A 20,438-nucleotide genomic window follows, 5' to 3' on the forward strand; every position below is an offset into this window, starting at 1 on the left:
GCAATATGGCAGACAGCTCACCTTTGTCAAATGGAATGGAAGGTGCTCAATTTTGAGGAGCACTGATTTTTAAGAAAACAATATAAATTAAAAAATGTCGGTTGTGTGTGAGTCCTAGAAGGTCATCTAAGTTTCTAATCTCATGCAATTTAAACTAAAATTTGATTTGAAGAAAGTATTTATTTTAGTATATCATGGTTACTTAAAACCTAGTGATAGTTTAATTTAGGCGTACCTTTTCTTGTCAATATCTTAGAAATACTCTTTTAATAGAGGATAGGTTGACAAGAAGTGCATCCTACTGTGTGCTGCACTGTCCTTCAAAGCTTGCACCATGTTTCCTATAATTCAGTGCTGTCCCCTAGGATCTTTCAGCAAAGCTGGGACTATGTTGTTCAAAGAGCATACACTAAGGTGGTATAGACATGTTTGTGATGAGTGTAGGTGAACATATTTTATTCTGCTTTTACCTTTTTCCCCACTTTTCTACCTTTATGTTTTTCATATAACTTAAGCAACATTAAATAGTTGCCTTATATATAAAAATGTCCCTGCCTTCAAGGAAAAAGCTATTCTGAACCTACAGTTTTGTTATTAGCCTGTAGGATGCTTGTGTGCCAATTAGGAAAGGGCATTCTTCCTCCTCTGTCCTGCCATCTGCTGGACAGTTACCATATTACACAAATGCAACATGTCCACAGAGTGAAAGATCTCAGGTGGCATGCCTAGTACAGTGTGCAACCTATAAAACTATATATAGTAGTCTTGCTAAACTACTTATAAAAGGGGTTATTTTTTTTTAATCAATCCTCACCCAGGTTATTTTCTCTGTTGGTTTTAGAGAGTGGAAAGGAGGGAGGGATATAGAGAGAGAGAAAGAGAGAGAAACATCAATGTGAGAGATCCATCAATTGGTTGCCTCCTTCACGTGCCCCTGACTGGGGTTAGGGATTGAACTTGCAACCCAGGTACATGCCCATGACTGGGAATCCAACCTGCAACGCTTCATAATGTGGCCAACGCTCTAACCACGAAGCCACACCGTGAGTCTATAATGTATAATATATTTTAACATGAGAACAAATGAATTTTAAATTCTGAATATGGTAAAACCACAAAATAAAACTAGGTACCTTTTTATTTACAAAATACATTAAAATTTGCCTTCTTGAACTTCTTTACAATATAAGCACCATGTGGACAGAATTTTTATATTTTATAACTCCTATACAGTCTTAAAACTCTATTTTAAAAATTATCTGACTTTAATCAAAATAGTATTTAAGTTTTGAGAATTTAAATTGCTCATTTTGTACATCTTTCTTTCCAGAATTATTTTTAGTAGAATGTCAGATTCCTAAGGACATAAAATGGCCATCACATTTATTAATCACTACCTACTCTAAATCTCAGATCAAACCACTTTATCACTTCATATCTAGTTCTTTGAATTTTCCAAGGATTATCTTAGCCTAAGCATGATACTAGTGCAAATTGCAAAATAGCTCTTTTACAAAATTAAGATAGTAATATTTTATGTATTTTCACATGGAGTTTAACTTGAAACCCTCCTCCACACACATTTTTTGCACAAGTGTATGATTTATTTTATATCAGAAATTTCTGTAGGAAGGTATTCAGAGATACATGATTAAGGTTTTTGGGGTTTTTTTTGTCTTTGGCAGAAATTTTATTACAAAATTGCATTGGTAATTAAAATAGAAACTTTTCTAATATTTCCTCTTGCAGACTCTTGTTCATCTGATAGTGAAACAGAAGACCTTTTAGAAAAGAATTTGATGAATGAAGAACTTTCTCCTGATATTAAAGAAGAACTAGAAAAAAACGAAAATTTAAATGATGATAAACTAGATGAAGAAAATCCAAAGATTGCTGCACATGTATTAAAGGAAAATGATAGGACTCAAATGCAGCCTTTTGAGACTTTGAAATTAGATGTTGGAGAGAATGAACAAATAGTACAGATTTTGGGAAATAAAGTGGAACAAACAGAAGAAGTTAAGAAAGAGGCAGAAAAGTCCCCTAAAGGAAAAGGAAGACGAAGCAAGACAAAAGATCTTTCTTTAGAAATTATAAAGATTTCATCATTTAGTCAAGATGAAGCAGGAAATGAACCTCATATAGAAACTCATAGTCTAGAATTTCCTTCATTAGACAGTAAAACCTTTTCTTCTGCTACTGAAGATGAAATTGACCAATGTGCAAAAGAAAAAAAGTTGAAACGGAAAATCCTGGGACATTCATCACCAGAGAAAAAAACAAGAATTGAGAACGGAATGGAAATGACAAATAGCATATCTCAAGAAAGGACCAGTGATTGTGTTGCATCTGAGGGAATGAAAAACTTAAATTTTGAACAACACTTTGAAATAGAAAACGAAGGAATGCCGTCATTGATAGCAGAGTCAAACCAAGGCATTCAAGAATTGACTAGTGAGAAATTTGATAGTCCAGCTGAAGAAACTGTAAATACTCCACTGAAAGAAGAAGAGGATACAATGCCTCTGATTGGGCCTGAAACCTTGGTTTGCCATGAAGTCGATTTGGATGATCTGGATGAAAAGGACAAGACCAATATTGAGGACGTAGTAGTTGAAAGCTCTGAGTCTAACTCTCTTGTTTCTATTCCATCTGCTCTACCTCCTGTTGTACAGCATAACTTTTCAGTAGCTTCACCACTTACTCTCAGTCAAGATGAGTCTCGAAGTATAAAAAGTGAGAGTGACATAACCATTGAAGTGGATAGTATTGCTGAAGAATCCCAAGAAGGCCTCTGTGAGAGGGAATCGGCAAATGGATTTGAAGACAGCATCGCCTCTGGCACCTGTAGTATAATTGTTCAAGAAAGAGAGAGCAGAGAGAAGGGTAAGAACTTTATAGGGAGAAAATCAGTCTTTATATTAAAACCAAGTATTAGTAAATTAAGAGTTTAGGAACTCTTGATCTGTAAAATACTTTCCGTTCCTCCCTCCCTCCCTTCCCTTTTTTCTGTCCTTCCTTACTCTCTCCATTCCCTTCCCCCCCCCACCCTTTTTATAAATGTATGCAATTTATATACATGTTTTATATGTGTGTGTGTGTGTGTGTGTGTGTGTATAATTCATTTGTACAAGTGAATAAATATACTTGCTGTTGACTTTTCAAGATCTCTTTTCCTTTTCTTCAGGTCAGAAAAGACCAAGTGAGGGAAATAGCGGATTATTGGCAAAAAAGCAAAAGCGTACCCCAAAGCGAACAAGTGCTGTAGCCAAAAATGAAAAGAATGGAACAGGTTGGTACTTTTGAATGCTGGCTTGTACAGTGTTAATATTTTCAGCAGTTTGTTGGCTTGATCTTTTGTGTCAATTTAAAAATAAATTTGGTTTATTGTATTCTAAGATAGCAATTTTCTCATTAATTTTTAATCTGAGGTGCTTGTCAATTTTATGTAGAACTGGAATAGCTGTGATTATTTGTTAAGCCTACTTCTTGTATTTTTTATGTAAAGCAGTTTAATATTAGAGGAACATATTTGGGAAACTTGAATAAAAGAGAAACATTTGCTGTAGTGGTACAAGCAGATTAAGTTTACATTTCTGAATGGGTTGTTTTTCTTATATTTAGAAAATCCAATTGCTAAATGGCTTGGTAATTTTAAAACATGGGGAAATAAAAACAAGAAAATTAGTAAGTTAATATGAATAGATAACATGAAAAACAGACTTCTGTACAATAAGGAATAAAATTAAGTCATAGAATATAGTAGAAATAAACACGGTGGATTTTGACAAGTTAAAGTTTTCCTTCAAAACCTGCCTTCATACAAGTCTGAAAGGGACACTCTAGGTTACACTAGATACATGTACACCTTAGTCAGATGATTAAAGTGAGCACCACCAATAATGGGACAAATTGAACCTATGTACCACCTGACACAATGCAGTAAGAACTTAGCAGCACATCTGTGATTTCCTCTCAAAGATGCATAACCTGAATGTAATCACGAGAAACCATCAACAAATTCAAACTGAAGGATATTCTATAAAATAACTTATAAAATTGTCATGGTCATGAAAATCAAAGAAAGAAGAATTGTTGCAGATTGAAGGAGACTTATGGGATGTGGCAACTAAATGCAATATGTGATTCTCACCTGGACCCTATTGCCAAAAAGGACATGACCGGTCAAGTAGAGAAACTTGTATGAGACCTGAGGATTAGACGATAGCAGTATATTTGTGTTCATTTCCTGATTTTGATGGTTGTATTATGGTTCTGTAGGAGTGGTGGTTTTCAAAACATATCCACAAATTTGTTGATACTCTTCTTTTCAAGAGACAAAGCCTAATTCTCTCCTCGAGTGTGGGCTGAATTTAGTGACTCACTTCTAACAAAGTGGAAGTGATAGACTACGACTCTGGAGAATAAGTCATAAAAGGCACCACAAATTCCTCCTTGCTCTCCCTTGGGTCACCTGCTCTGGGAGAGGTTAGCTGTCACACTGTGAGAACACTCAAACAGTCTATGAAGAGGCCCAGGTTGTGCGGAACTGAACATATCCTGCCAACAGCAAGCAAGAAACAGGCCTCCTGACAACAGCCACGACATGAGTCACCTGGAAAGCATATCCTCGAGCTCCCGTCAAGCCTTCGGGCACCACAGCCTCAGCTAAAAGCTTGACTGCGGCCTTACCAGATCTTCCGATCCACACCACACAGCCCAGCTGCTCCCAGAGTCTGACACTCAGATACCTCGTGAGATACTAAACATTTGTTTAAGATTTGGTGTAATTTGTCCATAACTAACCCAGGAAAATGTTCTTGTTTTTAAATAAATAAGCACTAAAGTACTCAAGTATGGTAGGGCAATTTATTTTCAAATGGGTCAGGAAACCATTTTTTTGGCAGCTGTCCTTATAACTTTTTTGTAAGGTTGAAAATGGTCTCAAAATAAAAAGTTAAAAAGATTGAAAAGGAAGAAAGGAGATGGACCAGTTTTACTTTTTGAAAATAATCTTTGGCTTAACTAAGGCAGTGAAGGAAGGAAACAAAAATCACTTGAACTCAGTTATTATTCGTTATGAGGAATTAATTGACATTGAACACAGGAATATCAGCAGGTTATTGGAAGAGTAATTTAGGGATTGTTGAGTTAGAGGTACCCAGTATTAGGAAAATTGGGGCCTCGAGCTTAGAAGAAAGTCTGTTTTCAGAAGATAGTTGTCGAAGGCAATGAGATTGCTATAGGAGAATAAAATGCGAAAAAGTAAAGTACAGCATAGGAAGTGTAGTCATCAATATTGTAGTAACTGTGTGGTGCCAGGTGGGTACTGGAAATATCAGGGGGGACACTTTGTTATGTATATGATTGTCTAACCACACTTGAAACTAATACAAAGTAATATTGAATGTAAACTGTGATTGAAAAAAAGAAAAAGGACCAAAAGTATAATTATGTAGGATATCTCTTTATATGGGACAGCCAGGAAGAGTAGAGTAGAAACTGATCGAAGATAAATGAAAATCAGTAAACTAATGGGTTTGAATAAGAAAGGAGTTCCAAATGCTGTAGAATATTCAATAAGATTAAAATATATAGTCATTGAATTTGTCAATCATAAGTGTTTGGGACTCTAACAGTAGCACAGTGATGTGATCAGAAGGTGTGGAAATCAAGGTAACAGAGAATTTCTTTGAAGAAATTTTATCCTAAAGCCGTGGTCTGCAAACTGCGGCTCGCGAGCCATATGTGGCTCTTTAGCCCCTTGAGTGTGGCTCTTCCTAAACTTTAGGAGTACCCTAATTAAGTTAATAACAGTATACCTACCTATATAGTTTAAGTTCAAAAAATTTGGCTCTCAAAAGAAATTTCAATTGTCGTACTGTTGATATTTGGCCCTGTTAACTAACGAGTTTGCCGACCACTGCCCTAAAGAGAAGGAAAGAAATGCTACCTAAAGGGAAAGGTTTTCCTCTCCTTCCCTCCCTCTCTAAGGGTAGGAAACATCTAAGCATGTTGGTAGACTGAGAAGAGTTGAAGTTAAATGAAGATGGTGAATTGACATTGGGAATTTCAGAGGAACTGGAAGTAGATGGTTTTAAGAGTATAGCTAAAGAGAATAGTTTGCCCAAAAATAGTTTCCTTGTTTTGAGGCCAACAAAGGGGCAGCAAGGACAGATGCAGGTAGAGGAGGGGCTGGGAAATTGCCTTTTCAGTTGAAAGCAAGGTTTGCTTTTGAGAGAGAATAGGGTGGAAGTAGGGTATAGAGCTTCAGAAACGTAAAATTGAGAAGCAATTCTAATTTGTTACTAAGTGAAAACCAAAAGCATCTCTAATACAGATTTGGTGAGGAGGGATGTAGAGTTTTAAACAAATGTCTGCTCACATTTTATTACACATGTGTTAAAGACTGTGTGTACATTAAGATCTTTCTTGCCCTACAGGTTTGGCTCAGTGGATAGAGCATCAGCCTGTGGACTGAAGGGCCCCAGGTCCTATTCCAGTCAAGGGCACATGGCCTGGGTTGCGGGCTCAATCCCCAGTAGGGGCGTGCAAGGAGGCAGCTGATCAATGATTCTCTCTCATCATTGATGTTTCTATCTCTCTCTCCCTCTCCCTTCCTCTCTAAAATCAATTAAAAAATATTTTTTTTTAAAAAAAAAGATCCTTTTTGTGCTTTTTCATATATATAGTTTCGGTAGGTCCTCTTTATTGATTTTAGAGAGGGAGAGAGAGAAACATCAATGATGAGAATCATCGATTGGCTGCCTCCTGCACACCCCCTACTTGGGGGTTGAGCCTGCAATCCAAGCATGTGCCCTTGACTAGAATTAAACCCGGGACCCTTCAATCTGCAGGCCAATGCTCTATCCACTGAGCCAAATTAGATCTCTAGTTCATTCTTTTTCAACAACTTTAGCAAAGTATTCAATAGTATATCATTTTTAACTGTTTCCTTATAGGTAGGCATTAAGATTTTCTTTCCTTTTTTTATTTCTGTTAAAAACTTTGCACATTGTGCACTTATTTCTATAGGATACCAAAAAGTGTAATTGCTGGTTCTATTGCATACTGATATTTGAGAGTTATATATTTTCTAATCTGAGTCAATTTTTGTTGTTGTTATTATAGGACAAAGCAGTGATAGTGAAGATCTTCCTGTCCTAGACAATTCAAGTAAATGTACTCCAGTAAAGCATCTTAGTGTATCTAAGCCACAGAAGCTTGCACGATCTCCTGCAAGAATATCCCCTCACATCAAAGATGGAGAAAAAGATAAACACAGAGAAAAACATCTGAATTCATCCCCTAGGACATATAAGTGGAGCTTTCAACTCAGTAAGAAGCTCATAGAAAACTTGAATGTATATTGTAAAGTGGTATATTCCTTGAAATGTCAAAATGAGGAAGAAATGATTAGTAAATTCATTTATTTCAGTTTCCAAATACTATCTTACCAGTAATCATCATTTGTTATCTTAACACATTTCGTACCGCTCAGGAGTTTTCTTGTGTTTTGCGCGCTATCTGTTAAGGACCGCTCACGAGTGTTACCGTTTTTCATGCCCATGGAAAAAGGAGCGAATCTAGATAGTTATGTAAATTTTGTCTGGTCCCTCTTCGTAGAGGAAAATGTTTTACGCAGTACCATACGTTAAAAAAATACTAGGAACTTTAATTGTTTTTGTAAATAAAAATGTTATAATTATTGAAAAACAACACCGAAAGTGCATTATGATGATTTAAATAACGTAAAGTTTGCCCAAAAACGTGCGGTCCCTGGCGTATGTCTTAGAGATTTCTATGCGGTACGCAATGTGTTAAAGACAAATCCATATCATTTCATAATACTGACTTGTTAAATCTTCACTGAAAGAAAATCTCCAGTTAGGAAATAAGACATGTATGAATTATATGAATCAATGAAACGAACACCCTTTCTAGTATGGAAATAACTAGTAAATGATAAAGCCATCAACATAAAGAAGCTATTTGGATAAATAAAATTATAGATCAGCATTGCTGTGTGTTGATGTTTTCTTACATTTTTTTATTATTTAAAATATCAAGTAATGATATTTTAAATATTTAGTATAGAAATATTGGGAAAGAAATCTTATTCCTGAAATTAATGACATCCCTGTTTATAGCGGCTTATTAGCTTAATATGATAGGTTTTAATAAACTAAAGCTTTTGATGATTTATAAGTTGGACTTCTGATAGAATTGCCATATTTTTCCTGAGAGAATTATTTTTAAATTCTAATTAATTTTTCCCCCCTCTTAGATGAATTAGATAATATGAACAGTACAGAGAGAATCTCTTTTCTCCAAGAAAAACTACAGGAAATCAGAAAATATTATATGTCTTTAAAGTCTGAAGTTGCAACCATCGACAGGAGAAGAAAAAGATTAAAAAAGAAAGACAGAGAAGGTAATTTGATTATAATTTTTCTTTCCTCTATTTTCTAATATATACCCTATCATCTTAAAAGATGTAGGTTTGTCACTCCTTGAATATGGTATACATTTATTAATTGTTGTTTTTAGATTCTTGGTATTTTCTTCTTTGCTGCTGTTGAAGTGAGTCAACAACTGAATCAGAATGAGACTCTTGAAAGAGATCATGAACTGTTTTACAAAATGTGTGATTTTCACTAAACGTGGTGGGTTCTCAAGAATTTACTTGCTTGGAATTCACTCTTTGCTCAACATTTTACTGGCCGCCTATTAATAGGTACTGTATTATTATGAGGTTCACCAGATTGTTGGGATCATATGTCATTTCCTAAGCAACTACCATATAAGATAATTCAGGTGAACAACATTAATGCATACATACCATGTGCCAGGCGCTCTTCTAGGTAGTAGAAGTACAGAGAAGAATGAGATCCAGACTTTGATCTCAAAGATATTAATGTCTAGTGGGACAATGTATGATGAGGGACCCAAGAATGATAACAAGTATAGGAGTTGGGAGGAGAAATTACTTTTGAGTAGTCATGGGGAGAGAATAGTGTCTGACCTAGACCTTAAAAATGTGTACGATTGCCTCGGCCCGGTGGCTCAGTTGGTTGGAGCGTCATCCCATACACCAGAAAGGTTGAAGGGCACATACCTAGGTTGCCAGTTTGGTCCGGGTTGGGATGCATACACTGGAGGCAACTGATCAGTGTTTGTTTCTTTCTTTCTCTCTCCCTTCCTTCCTTCCTTCCTTCCTTCCTTCCTTCCTTCCTTCCTTCCTTCCTTCCTTCCTTCCTTCCTTCCTCTCTCTCTTTCTTTCATCTCTCTCTTACCTCCCTCTCTCCTTCCCTTTTCCTCTTCCTATTCCTCTCTCTCTCCCTCTCTCTCCCTTTCTCCCTCTCTGAAATTAATTTTTTAAAAGCCAACAAAACATATCCTCATGTGAGGATTGCCCTAGCCCAGTGGTCAGCAAACTGCGCATGGGCCACAAAGTTTCAATTGCACTGTACGTGTGCGCCCACACGTGGTATTTTGTGGAAGAGCCACACTGAAGTGGCCAAAGAGCTGCGTGTGGCTCGTGAGCCGCGGTTTGCTGACCACAGCCCTAGCCGGTTTGGCTCAGTTGATAGAGCGTCGGCCTGTGGACTGAAAGGTTCCAGGTTCAGTTCCAGTCAAGGGCACACCTGGGTTGTGGGCTTGATCCCCAGTTGGGGATGTGCAGGAGGCAGCTGATCAGTGATTCTCTCTCATCATTGATGTTTCTATCTCTCTCTTCCTCTCCCTTCCTCTCTAAAATCAATAAAGAAATATATTTTAAAAAATTTATTAATAAATAAAAAGTATAGGATTAATTCCTAGTTAAATATTAACATGTTCATATCTACTCTATCCAAATCCCAACTAAAATAACAGTAAAGAAAATCGAAAGCCTTATACTCAAAAGGACAAGAGAATGGCACAGCAGAGTGTGACCGATAAGAAATGTCAACAGCCTATCTTTTGGAAGCTGAGGAGCAGATAAACTACTGTAACTGTCCGAGCAGATAAGGGAATGCTAAAACCTAAGCTTGTTTATTCTTGCAGTAGGACAAAACAAGCCAGTTCATACCACAGCACCCCAGAAAACTATAAAGGTAGGGATATGGGGTGAGCCTGAAAAATGGAGTTTGTTTGAAAATGGAAGGAAAAATTAGATTCTTTTGTCTGACCCTGTGCAGCAAACTACCTTTTTCCCACAGCACTGTCAGAGAATAAGGTGGATGACGGGGCTCAATAAGCTTGTATACTCAGGGATATCAGTCACAGGTGAAGGTGAGAGCTAAATACTAAACCAAAAATACAGTCATGAGTAGAAGTTTGCAGAACTGAATAGTGAGACTCCTATCCTCTTTCCAACCGAGATCTTAGCCTGTTGGTTCCCCGAGAGCCATCAATCAAGTGCATGCTCATTCCTGGGACAAGATGGAAGGAAACCTCTGGAGAAACTGGACACCTAAGAGAAATGGTGTCCATAGATACCAACATTTGGAGGTTCCTGAATCAGAAAGCAAGATCCTTGCCAATTACACGTGCAGTGCCCACCACTGAAAAACCCTACCTACTATGCATGCACAGCTTCTGGTTAGCTTTTTAATGTCCCTCTCTTAAATATGGAAGCCATAATACCAGATAGGAAAGCCTCTACATATATGAAGACAGAAGCCAAAGTAGAAAAAAAGGAACTTGGAAAAAAATAGACGTACCACATAAAGACACCAAACTATAAATAATATCCAGAGATATAGGAAAGAGATGGCAGTCTCAAAACAAGAATATAATAATAAAATTTAGAGAACAAGACAAATCTGTTAAAATATAAGAGCAGAGCCCAGCTAGCATGGATCAGTGGTTGAGTGTCAACCTATGAACTTGGAGGTCACGGTTTGATTCCTGGTTAGGACACATGCCCAGGTTGCAGGCTTGATCCCCAGTGTGGGGTGTGCAGGAGGCAGCCAATCAATGATGCTCTCTCATCATTAATGTTTCTCTCTATCTCTCCTTTTCCTTTCCTCTCTGAAATCAATAAAAATATTTTTAAAAATATGATAGCAGGAATTTATAAAAAATGTAATAGAATGGATAGATAGCAAAGCTAAAGAAATCCCAATAGAAGGTCAAAAAGACAATAGGAGAGAAGAATGAGAAATATTCTGAATCATAGGATTTCTAGAAGTACTGAATAAACATAGGAAGTTGTCATAAAAAACAGTATTAAAGCCAAAACCGGTTTGGCTCAGTGGATAGAGCATCGGCCTGCGGACTGAAGGGTCCCAGGTTCGATTCCGGTCAAGGGCATGTACCTTGGTTGCGGGCACATCCCCAGTAGGAGATGTGCAGAAGGCGGCTGATCGATGTTTCTAACTCTCTATCTCTCTCCCTTCCTCTCTGTAAAAAATCAATAAAATATATTTAAAAAAAAAAAAAAAACAGTATTAAAGATTTCCAGAACTGAAGGATATGAGATAGACAGTTGAAAGGACTCACTGTGACCTCTATGAAGAATAGGAGAGAAAAATTACACCAAAGCACATTATGAAATTTCAGAACCCTATGGATAAAGAGAAGATTCCAAAAGTTTACCATATAAAGGTACATACAAAGAAAAATGGGTTTCTCATGTCACATTTCTTGATGGTAGCACTGTAAACTAGAAGCCAAGCTAAGAAGACAACGTGAGATCCAGCAAACAAGGAATTCCACATAGAGAAACAGTAAGGAAAATCTCAGGATGCTGAAGGAAATCACTAGGCTGACCATTGCATAGCAGTCCTAGAAAGCAACTACTCCAGGAGCAGGATGGGTCAGGAGAGGTGGGTTCTGGGAGGGCTGTTTCTTTAAAAAATAAATAAAAGGTAAATTACCTGCACTGAGAATTTTGTCGCCTATGGCAGAGAGTTAAAGGATGAATTACTGACAGAAAGACTTGTGTCATATGTGGTCTTGAATCATTCTATTCCCAGTGCAACTACAACAGTTTTTAATTCCTGGAAATATGGAGCAAATGGAAAGGGATATGGTTGAGATAAAAGGGATATGATTTCCATGTTTGTCTTTTCTTTAAATACTGTAAATAGCAAAAAGTCTTTACAAAATTTTTAAACACAAAAAGAAAAAAAAGGGCAAGTTAAATTGAAATTTCTTCAGAGAACCCTCAACACTTTTGAGTTTCCTAAAGGTGATATAAGTTTCAGACAATTGAAAAGATTCTCCTTCCCTCTTCTGTTCTCTTAGTTTTTTGTAGTTGAAGTGAGACTTCTATCATACATGTCAAAATTTGTAGTAATGAATTAATGTTATATTGGTAGTACACACACTCTGAGAGACATACTTAAACAACAATTGAAACTAATTGAAAATGTTCAATAAAGTAGGAACAATTGACTCAACTGGTATGGCTCAATGGTTGAGCATGAACCTATGAACCAGGAGGTTTACGATAGATTCCCGGTCGGGGCACATGCCCAAGTTTCAGGTTCGATCCTTAGTAGAGGGCATACAGGAGGCAGCTGACCAGTGATTCTCTCTCATCATTGATGTTTCTCTCTCTCTCCCTCTCCCTTCCTCTCTGAAATCAAAAATATTTATAAAAAAAAAAAAAAAAGGAACAGCCCTAGCTGGTTTGGCTCAGTGGATAGAGTGTCGGCCTGCGGACTGAAGGGTCCCAGGTTCGATTTCGGTCAAGGGCATGTACCTTGGTTGCGGGTGCATTCTGGGTGGGGAGAGTGGGGGAGGCAGCTGATGGATGTTTCTCTCTCATCGATGTTTCTAACTCTCTCTCCCTCTCCCTTCCTCTCTGTAAAAAAATCAATGAAATGTATTTTTTTAAAAAAAGGAACAATTGGGCAAAGATTAGCAGAAAACAGGTGAGTTTTGCAAAGAAAGAGAAGATAAAACAGGAACTAAAAAATGGCAAAACAGAAGTGCGCAAGCGCTGCCGGCGGCGGGCGGGGAAGTGAGGGCAGGTGGGTCCAGTGACTGCGTTCCCTCCAGGCCACCCATTGCCCGGCTCCCCGCCGCGGCGCAGCGATGGCCATTTTCAGTGTGTGCGTGGTGAACAAAGCTGGCGGCCTGATTTACCATCTGGACAGCTACGCGCCACGATCCGAGGCTGAGAAAACGTTCAGTTACCCGCTTGATCTGCTGCTCAAGCTACACGACAAGCGAGGGAGTGCTAGTTGTCTTCGGCCAGCGCGACGGCATCCGGGTGGGCCACGCAGTGCTGGCCATCAATGGCAAGGACGTGAACGGCAAGTACACGGCCGATGGCAAAGAGGTGCTGGAGTATCGGCAACCCTGCCAACTACCCCGTGTCCGTAGGATTCGGCCGGCCCCGCCTCACCTCCAATGAGAAGCTCATGTTGGCCTCCATGTTCCATTCGCTATTCGCAATCGACTCCCAGCTGTCTCCTGAACGGGGCAGCTCAGGCATTGAGATGCTGGAGACAGACACATTCAAGCTGCATTGCTTCCAGACCCTGACAAGAATCAAGTTTGTGGTGCTGGCAGACCCTAGGCAAGCTGGAATAGACTCTCTACTCCGAAAGATTTATGAGATTTACTCAGACTTTGCCCTCAAGAATCCATTCTACTCCCTGGAAATGCCCATCAGGTGTGAGCTGTTTGAACAGAACCTGAAGTTAGCCCTGGAGTTGGCAGAGAAGGCTGGAACTTTTGGACCTGGGTCATAGGCTGAACCTGCAACAATCCCCCACCCTGCCGCTGCCCTCCTAAATTCTGAGATCCTGTAGCAGGATCCTCTCCAGTGGAAGTCCCAGGCACCTCGTTAGTACACCTGAAAGGGATCGGGGGAGGAGGGCTGAGTTTGACAAGGGTACTAATCCCTGAGCCTTCCTACTATTCTCTTTCCCGTATCTGTCATGGTCCTACTTTCCGACTACAGATTTTATTTATGGAGGAGGTAGGCCCATAAGTGCTGTAATAAACATTCCTTTGATCTCAAAAAAGTAAATAAATAATGGCAAAGCACCTCATGCTTAGAGTAGCAATCCTTCATCTGTGTATGTCCTCCGGGAGAATTATGTTAATGTCACCTGAGGACTTTCTTCTCAGCACCCACAAACACTTCCATCCTTATCCTCTTGGTTCTGTCAGATCTGGAAAGCTCCTGTTGCTTATAAGAATGTTGTGTCCATCAGGTGTATTGGGACAGAATAAAGATGGGAGGCCAATGGTTAGCTGCTTAGAGGCAATTCTCTGAGATAAGTGAATTCTCTCGGGTCCTATAGCCCAGAGATAAAACAGGAATCTGGTGTAGTGAGAATTGATATCTGGTTGATGTTGTTTCTGATATGGGGCAAGATGAATTCCTCCTAGGGACCTTTAAGTAGGGGTTTAAGAGTCTCAGGCCCTCGCTGGGCAGCTCAGTTGGTTAGCCATGGTTGGCAAACCGTGGCTCACGAGCCACATGTGGCTCTTTGGCCCCTTGACTCTGTCTCTTCCACAAAATACCACGTGCGGGCGCGCATTTACAGTGCGATTAAAACTTCGTGGTCCATACGCAGAAGTCTGTATTTTGTGGAAGAGCTGGTATTTTGTGGAAGAGCCACACTCAAGGGGCCAAAGAGCTGTATGTGGCTCGCGAGCCGCGAGCCGCGGTTTGCCGAGCTGCAGTTTGCCGACCACTGGGTTAGAGCATCATCCAGATTCACCAAGGTTTTGGGTTCAATTTCGGGTCGGCACATACAAGAAGCAACTAATGAGTGCATAAATAAGTGGAACAACAAATCAATGTTTCTTTCTCTCTCCCCCCTTCTCTCTCTCTAAAAATCAATAAATAATAAAAACAAGGGTCTGGGAGTCTTGGGATTTAAAATAAAAAAGAGTTTATGTCTTTTTAATATTTAAATTTTATGTTGCTTTTTTTATTTTATCTGAGTTACTTTACTGATCAGAGACTGATTCTACTCATTTGAGCCAAAGTTTTTTGCTGATAGTTTGTTATTCCTACATGCAGCATCTAAGAAGACTACAACTGAAGTGAATAATGTTAAGAATTCCTATCTTGCCAGTGACTGGGCATCTTTGCATAACAGTTTTTGAGTCTAACGTAGTTGTTTTGATTCCACAGTGTCTCACGCAGGAGCCTCCATGTCATCTGCTTCGTCAGACACTGGAATGAGTCCCTCATCATCATCTCCCCCACAGAATGTACTTGCTGTAGAATGCAGGTGATACTCGTTTCTCTGCCTTCCCAGCAGTTTGCTGCCATGGACATAAATCCCAAACTCTGAAATACAACCACAGGAAGCACTCAACTGGCTTGACATTGCTAAGTATATCCTGTCGGCCCTTCCAGGCTGGATGGTATCTATTCCCTTCTTTTCTTTTTTCTGTTGCAAAAAGTAAGCTGATTAATAATTGAAATGTAGGCAGCCTGATGTATTTGTCATAATTTTTCCTCCATTTTTTTTCATTTTTTGTGAAGATAGAAAAAGGGCACTTAGAAAATATGAATTTGTATAATAAAGCTTTCAGGTGTTAGAGAAATCATAGACAGGCAAGTGCACATGATAAACATCAAAACATTATCCAGCTGAATAGTTACTGCTGCACTTTCACTAAGGTGGACTGAACACTTGGTGAGTAGGGGGTTTATGTTGTGTGTTTTTGTTTTTTATTATTGTCGTTGTTGTTCTTTTTTATTTTTGTGGAAGCACTTGCTATGTAGAACTGCCAAAGTATATGTTCAGCAGTGTGCCCAGGTTTAAAGGTGTAAATGGGACAAAATAAATTGTGAAAGGAAGTGTAGTTGACTGAAAACTACAGTTGTAATAAGTCTTCCACTTTTTATAGTATTTTTGAGCACACAATTATGCAAATATTTTAATGTTTATTAATGTTTACAGTGGAATTGTGAATAAGTTTTCAGTGGACTATCTTATCCCTTGACAAAAATATTTTGTCTTTTTTCTATGTAATTTCAGAGTTTTTATTTTGTTACAAAAAGACAAAAATGAAATATATAACAACAATGAAGTTATTTAACAAGATTTCTAAAGCTGAAATTTTTGTGTAAAATAAGGTATTATCTTGCAACTTGTTAAATATATTTATTCAGACATTGGATGTTGTATTTTTATGTATTTTTTAAAATATTAATAAAATTGAAAAAAAGAAAATTCTAGGTTAATTCACTCTTTGGATGACAATAGCTCTCAGCTGTCCCTCTTACAGGAGGCTGCACCAGCAGCTCTGCCTGTACTGAAGGGAGTCTGTCTCAGTCCTTCAAGCAGAATGATCTATGAATGGGCATCTGGATCATTAAAGTACATCCTCTTTTAGACACTTTGGCAGTCCTAGTATTTAAACTGTTTTGAGGATCAAATTTTTGGTTGCCCTTAAGATACTGTGTCACAGTTTTTATGTTTGCTATACTGCCGAATGAATTTATATCTCCCAAAGTTGAGATGCAACAACCAAGTAAAGCAATTATGTATGCTATGTCTGTGAATTGTTCCACAGACTGATACATTTTGTAAATAATTCTTCCAAAATCGTGTATTTAAAGCAGTTTTGCCATATACATTATGTAAAAACGTGATTTTTTAAAATCAGTTTTTAAATTCATGTTTGTACATTGAAAGGGTGTTTTTTTTTTAACTTCCTTATCTGTGTTTAATATGCTGTAGAGTAATAACCTAGATGCTCTAGACTGTATATCAGGATCTGATTTACAACAACCAAGTCAGAGCCAAACACTAGTGATGGCATAGCATTACTAAAATAATTGTTTCTTAATTTCATTTTACCACATTGTGAACTTGTGATTCAGATTCCTTCCATTTTCACAGAAAATTAAAAACAAAAAAGTACTCTTGTAAAATGCACTTCTCTGTCTTTTCTTTGCAAAGCAGAAGTATTTCAATGTAAAATAAAAATGGAGCTCAGTGGGCAGTATTAATAAAGGCCATGTTTTAAACATAGGCTTTATATATTTAATTTTCATTGAAGTGATTGTTGTTTTCCTAAGTGCCAGTAATTTATAGTTGGAAAATCAGACTTCAGAAAACAAAGCATATTCAATATATTCTTCAGTTTTCACAATAAAATTTTTCTAAAACTTAATTATAAAATTGAGAAAAGTGTGTCATTCAAATCCAGTTGGAAGAAGGAGGCAACCTTAGATTCAGACATTAGATACTTAGATTAGACATTAGACATTAGATATTAGATATTAGATTCAGACATTAGATAAATCAATTAACGATTTCCTTGAGTACCAATTCATTAAATCTGAGATAACTAGTTATCAGCTTGGATATTGTCCCTTCTAATTGATATAAATCTGGTAATGAAGTATTGGGACTTTGTTACAGAGAGCAAAATTATATATTCATTGGGTATATGGACACTGTTAAAATTCTTTTATTTGGGCCTAGAAAGTCTTATGAAAGTAAGTGAATATTGACTAGGTATTAAAATTAAAGAGAAGATAGTAAGTGAATATTGATTAGGTATTAAATTCAAATATTGGGCATATTTTGAGTTTAGCTTAAACTTTGAGTAAACAATCTTGCATGTGACTAAAAAAGTAAAAGTATAGGTACTCGCAGGAGCATGCCCACATCATTCCCTGTCCCTGTCCCTGTCCCTGTCCCTTTCCCTTCCCCGCCAGGGCACTTTACCATTACCTTCCTCATGCCCAAGCTCCTAGGGCCCTTCCTTTGCCTCTATAACTTGTTCCTAAGCTCATTTCTTATACAAATTGCTTCTTCTTCCTCTGTGATTTTTATAAATAAATGTTATCTTATTTAAAAGTAAAAGTATAAAGACACTCTAATATCTAAAGTGGAAGGTGCACCCGGCTGGTGTGGCTCAGTGGTTGAGCATCAACCCATGAACCAAGAGGTCAATTCCTGGTCAGGGCACATGCCCAAGTTGCAGGCTTAATCTCTAGTAGGGGCTGTGCAGGAGGTAGCCAATCGATGTTTCTCCCTCATCGATATTTCAATCTATCTCTAAAAATTAATAAAAACATTTTAAAATATAAATAAATAAAATGGAAGGTGCTATTAAAATCAAGGACTTTGAAGATTATGGAGATTTCTATTTTAGCATTCCTTTGTGTACTTTTATGGTTGGTTGTTTTGTATAATTTCTACTTTTTCAATCCTTCACTAAGGAAGATGTTTGTACTTATGTTAGCATATACATACTATGTCTTCTATGAAATTTCTTTAAATTATTGAAATCTATATGGATTAAGCTATTAATTTGCCTGACAAGACAGAAAAAAGTCCCTGTATTTTCATGGAATGTATAATCCAGTGAAGTAGATGTTAAACCCTTAATCTGTGTAATTTTTAACTGCAGGTGTGATAAACATATGAAGTTTCAGCATGCCATGAGATAGTGATACAGAGCCCAAGTTTGAAGGCAAAGATGGTCTGGGAAGACTTTACATAGAAAGCAAAAGCCCAGTCACAATTATGAATTGGCCAGGCAAATGGGAGGAGAGAGACGATAAGAGAGTAAAGTGCTCCAAGCACAAGGAGGAGGAGAAATTGGTAAAATAAGTCAGGACAAAAATAGATCTGAGGCCAGGAGCCAGAATTATACAGGCATTGCCCAAACCTGCCCCTACCCACCTCTATGTTTTACCCCTTCTGTTCCCCCCATAATTCTGATCCTTATTTGTCCAGAGCTATCTCAGGAGCTACTTTTCCATGAAGTTTTGCTGACTTCTCATTATCACCAGAATATCTCCTTTGGGCTCTGATAGCATTTTCAATCTGTATTATTTTCCTTGACAACTTACCTTGTATTATGCTACTGATGCATGTGTCTTATTATCCTACTAGAGGCCCGGTGCACGAAATTTGTGTATGGGTGGGGGGGTCTCAGCCCGGCCTGCACCCTCTCGTAATCTGGGACCGCTGGCTCCTAACCACTCGCCTGCCTGCCTCATCGCCCCTAACTGCTTGCCTGCCTGTCTGATTGTCCCTAACTGCCTCTGCCTGCCTGCCTGATCATCCCTAACCATTCTGCCTGCCTGCTTGATGCCCCTAACTGCTCGCCTGCCTGCCTGCCTGCCTGCCTGATGCCCCTAACTGCTCACCTGCCTGCCTGATCACCTCTAACCACTTGTCTGCCTGCCTGATTGCCCCTAACCACTCTGCCTGCCTGCCTCATCACCCCTGACTACTCGCCTGCCTGCCTCATCACCCCTAACCACTCACTTACCTGCCTGCCTGATCACCCCTAACTGCTCTCCTGCCTGCCTGATCACTCCTAACCGCTTCTGCCTCGGCCCCCGCCACCACTGCTTCGTCTGGAAGGTCATTTGGCTGTCCAGTCTAATTAGCGTATTATACTTTTATTATTATAGACTAGATGTTTAGTTTCTTATGTCCTCCTTAGTCACAGTTGTATCCCACAAAGTGTCTGGTCCAGCATCTAACACATAGTAAAAATGTCAAAAACTTGTTTACCACCCTAGCCAGTTCTGCTAAGTGGTTAGAGTGTCAGCCTGAGCACTGAAGAACTTGGTTTAGAATCTGGTTAAGGGCACATACCTCAGTTGCAGGCTTGATCCCTGGCCCCCTGGCCCATACAGGAGGCAATCAATTGATGTGTCCCCCCCCTTCCCACTCTCTCTAAAAATCAATGGGAAAAAAATATATCCTCTAGTGAGGATTAAAAAATACATACACACCAAAAACGACAACTGTTTACTTATGGTGAGAAAAATTACTTTTGAATTGTTTGTTTGTTTATTTATTTACTAATGATCCTTATTTAATAGTTCTTTTTACCAAGATTTGAATATACACTTCACCAAAGAAGACATAATGATGGCAAATAAGCACTTCTAGTGTTTATCAAGAGAATGAGAAGACAAGCCATAAACAAGAAAAAATATAAAAAATCTGATTATTTTTTAGTCTCTTTGGGCTGCTCTAACAAAAATACCATAAACTGGGGGGTTTATAAAAAAATATTTTTCATAGTTCTGCAGGGTGGGAAGGTCAGATCAAGGTGCCGACATGGTCAGGTCAGGGCCTTCTGAGGGAGAAGGAGCTAGGGCCATGGTCGGCAAACTGCGGCTCGCAAGCCACAGTCGGCTCTTTGGCCCCTTGAGTGTGGCTCTTCCTAAGCCTTAGGAGTACCCTAATTAAGTTAGTAACAAGGTACCTACGTATATAGTTTAAGTTTAAAAAATTTGGCTCTCAAAAGAAATTTCAATCGTTGTACTGTTAATATTTGGCTCTGTTGACTAATGAGTTTGCCGACCACTGGGCTAGGGAGCTCTGAAGGGCTCTTTTCAAAGGGCACTAATCTCAATCATGAGGGCTCCACCCTCATGATGTAATCATCTCTAAAAAGCTCCCCCTCCTAATACCATCATGGAAATTGGGGGTGGGGGGAGACAAACATTCAGACCATAGCATGCTATTATCCAAAATACACACACA

At 38.5% G+C, this 20,438-nt stretch overlaps 1 protein-coding gene and 1 pseudogene across 7 annotated transcripts in view; both read left to right on the forward strand.

Annotated features, from left to right (window-relative positions):
• Window positions 1–17,088, forward strand: part of ARID4A (AT-rich interaction domain 4A) — a 64,659-nt gene extending 47,571 nt beyond the window's left edge. For 3 of the 7 annotated variants that reach the window (XM_036308610.1, XM_036308600.1, XM_036308603.1), the window contains 5 exons: window positions 1,750–2,886; window positions 3,188–3,292; window positions 7,132–7,338; window positions 8,288–8,434; window positions 15,092–17,088. In XM_036308610.1, the coding sequence (XP_036164503.1) occupies window positions 1,750–2,886; window positions 3,188–3,292; window positions 7,132–7,338; window positions 8,288–8,434; window positions 15,092–15,195 (1,700 nt within the window). In that variant the 3' untranslated portion in view covers window positions 15,196–17,088. Of the gene's footprint in view, window positions 1–1,749; window positions 2,887–3,187; window positions 3,293–3,981; window positions 4,755–7,131; window positions 7,339–8,287; window positions 8,435–15,091 lie in introns of those variants that run through there. The other 4 variants (XM_036308618.1, XM_036308625.1, XR_004967462.1 and 1 more) reach the window with 3 other exon arrangements.
• Window positions 12,717–14,493, forward strand: LOC118656022 (annotated as a pseudogene).
• Window positions 17,089–20,438: the final 3,350 nt, after the last annotated feature.

This window comes from Myotis myotis, unplaced genomic scaffold, assembly GCF_014108235.1.
Source record: "Myotis myotis isolate mMyoMyo1 unplaced genomic scaffold, mMyoMyo1.p scaffold_m19_p_1, whole genome shotgun sequence".
NCBI lineage: Eukaryota > Metazoa > Chordata > Mammalia > Chiroptera > Vespertilionidae > Myotis > Myotis myotis.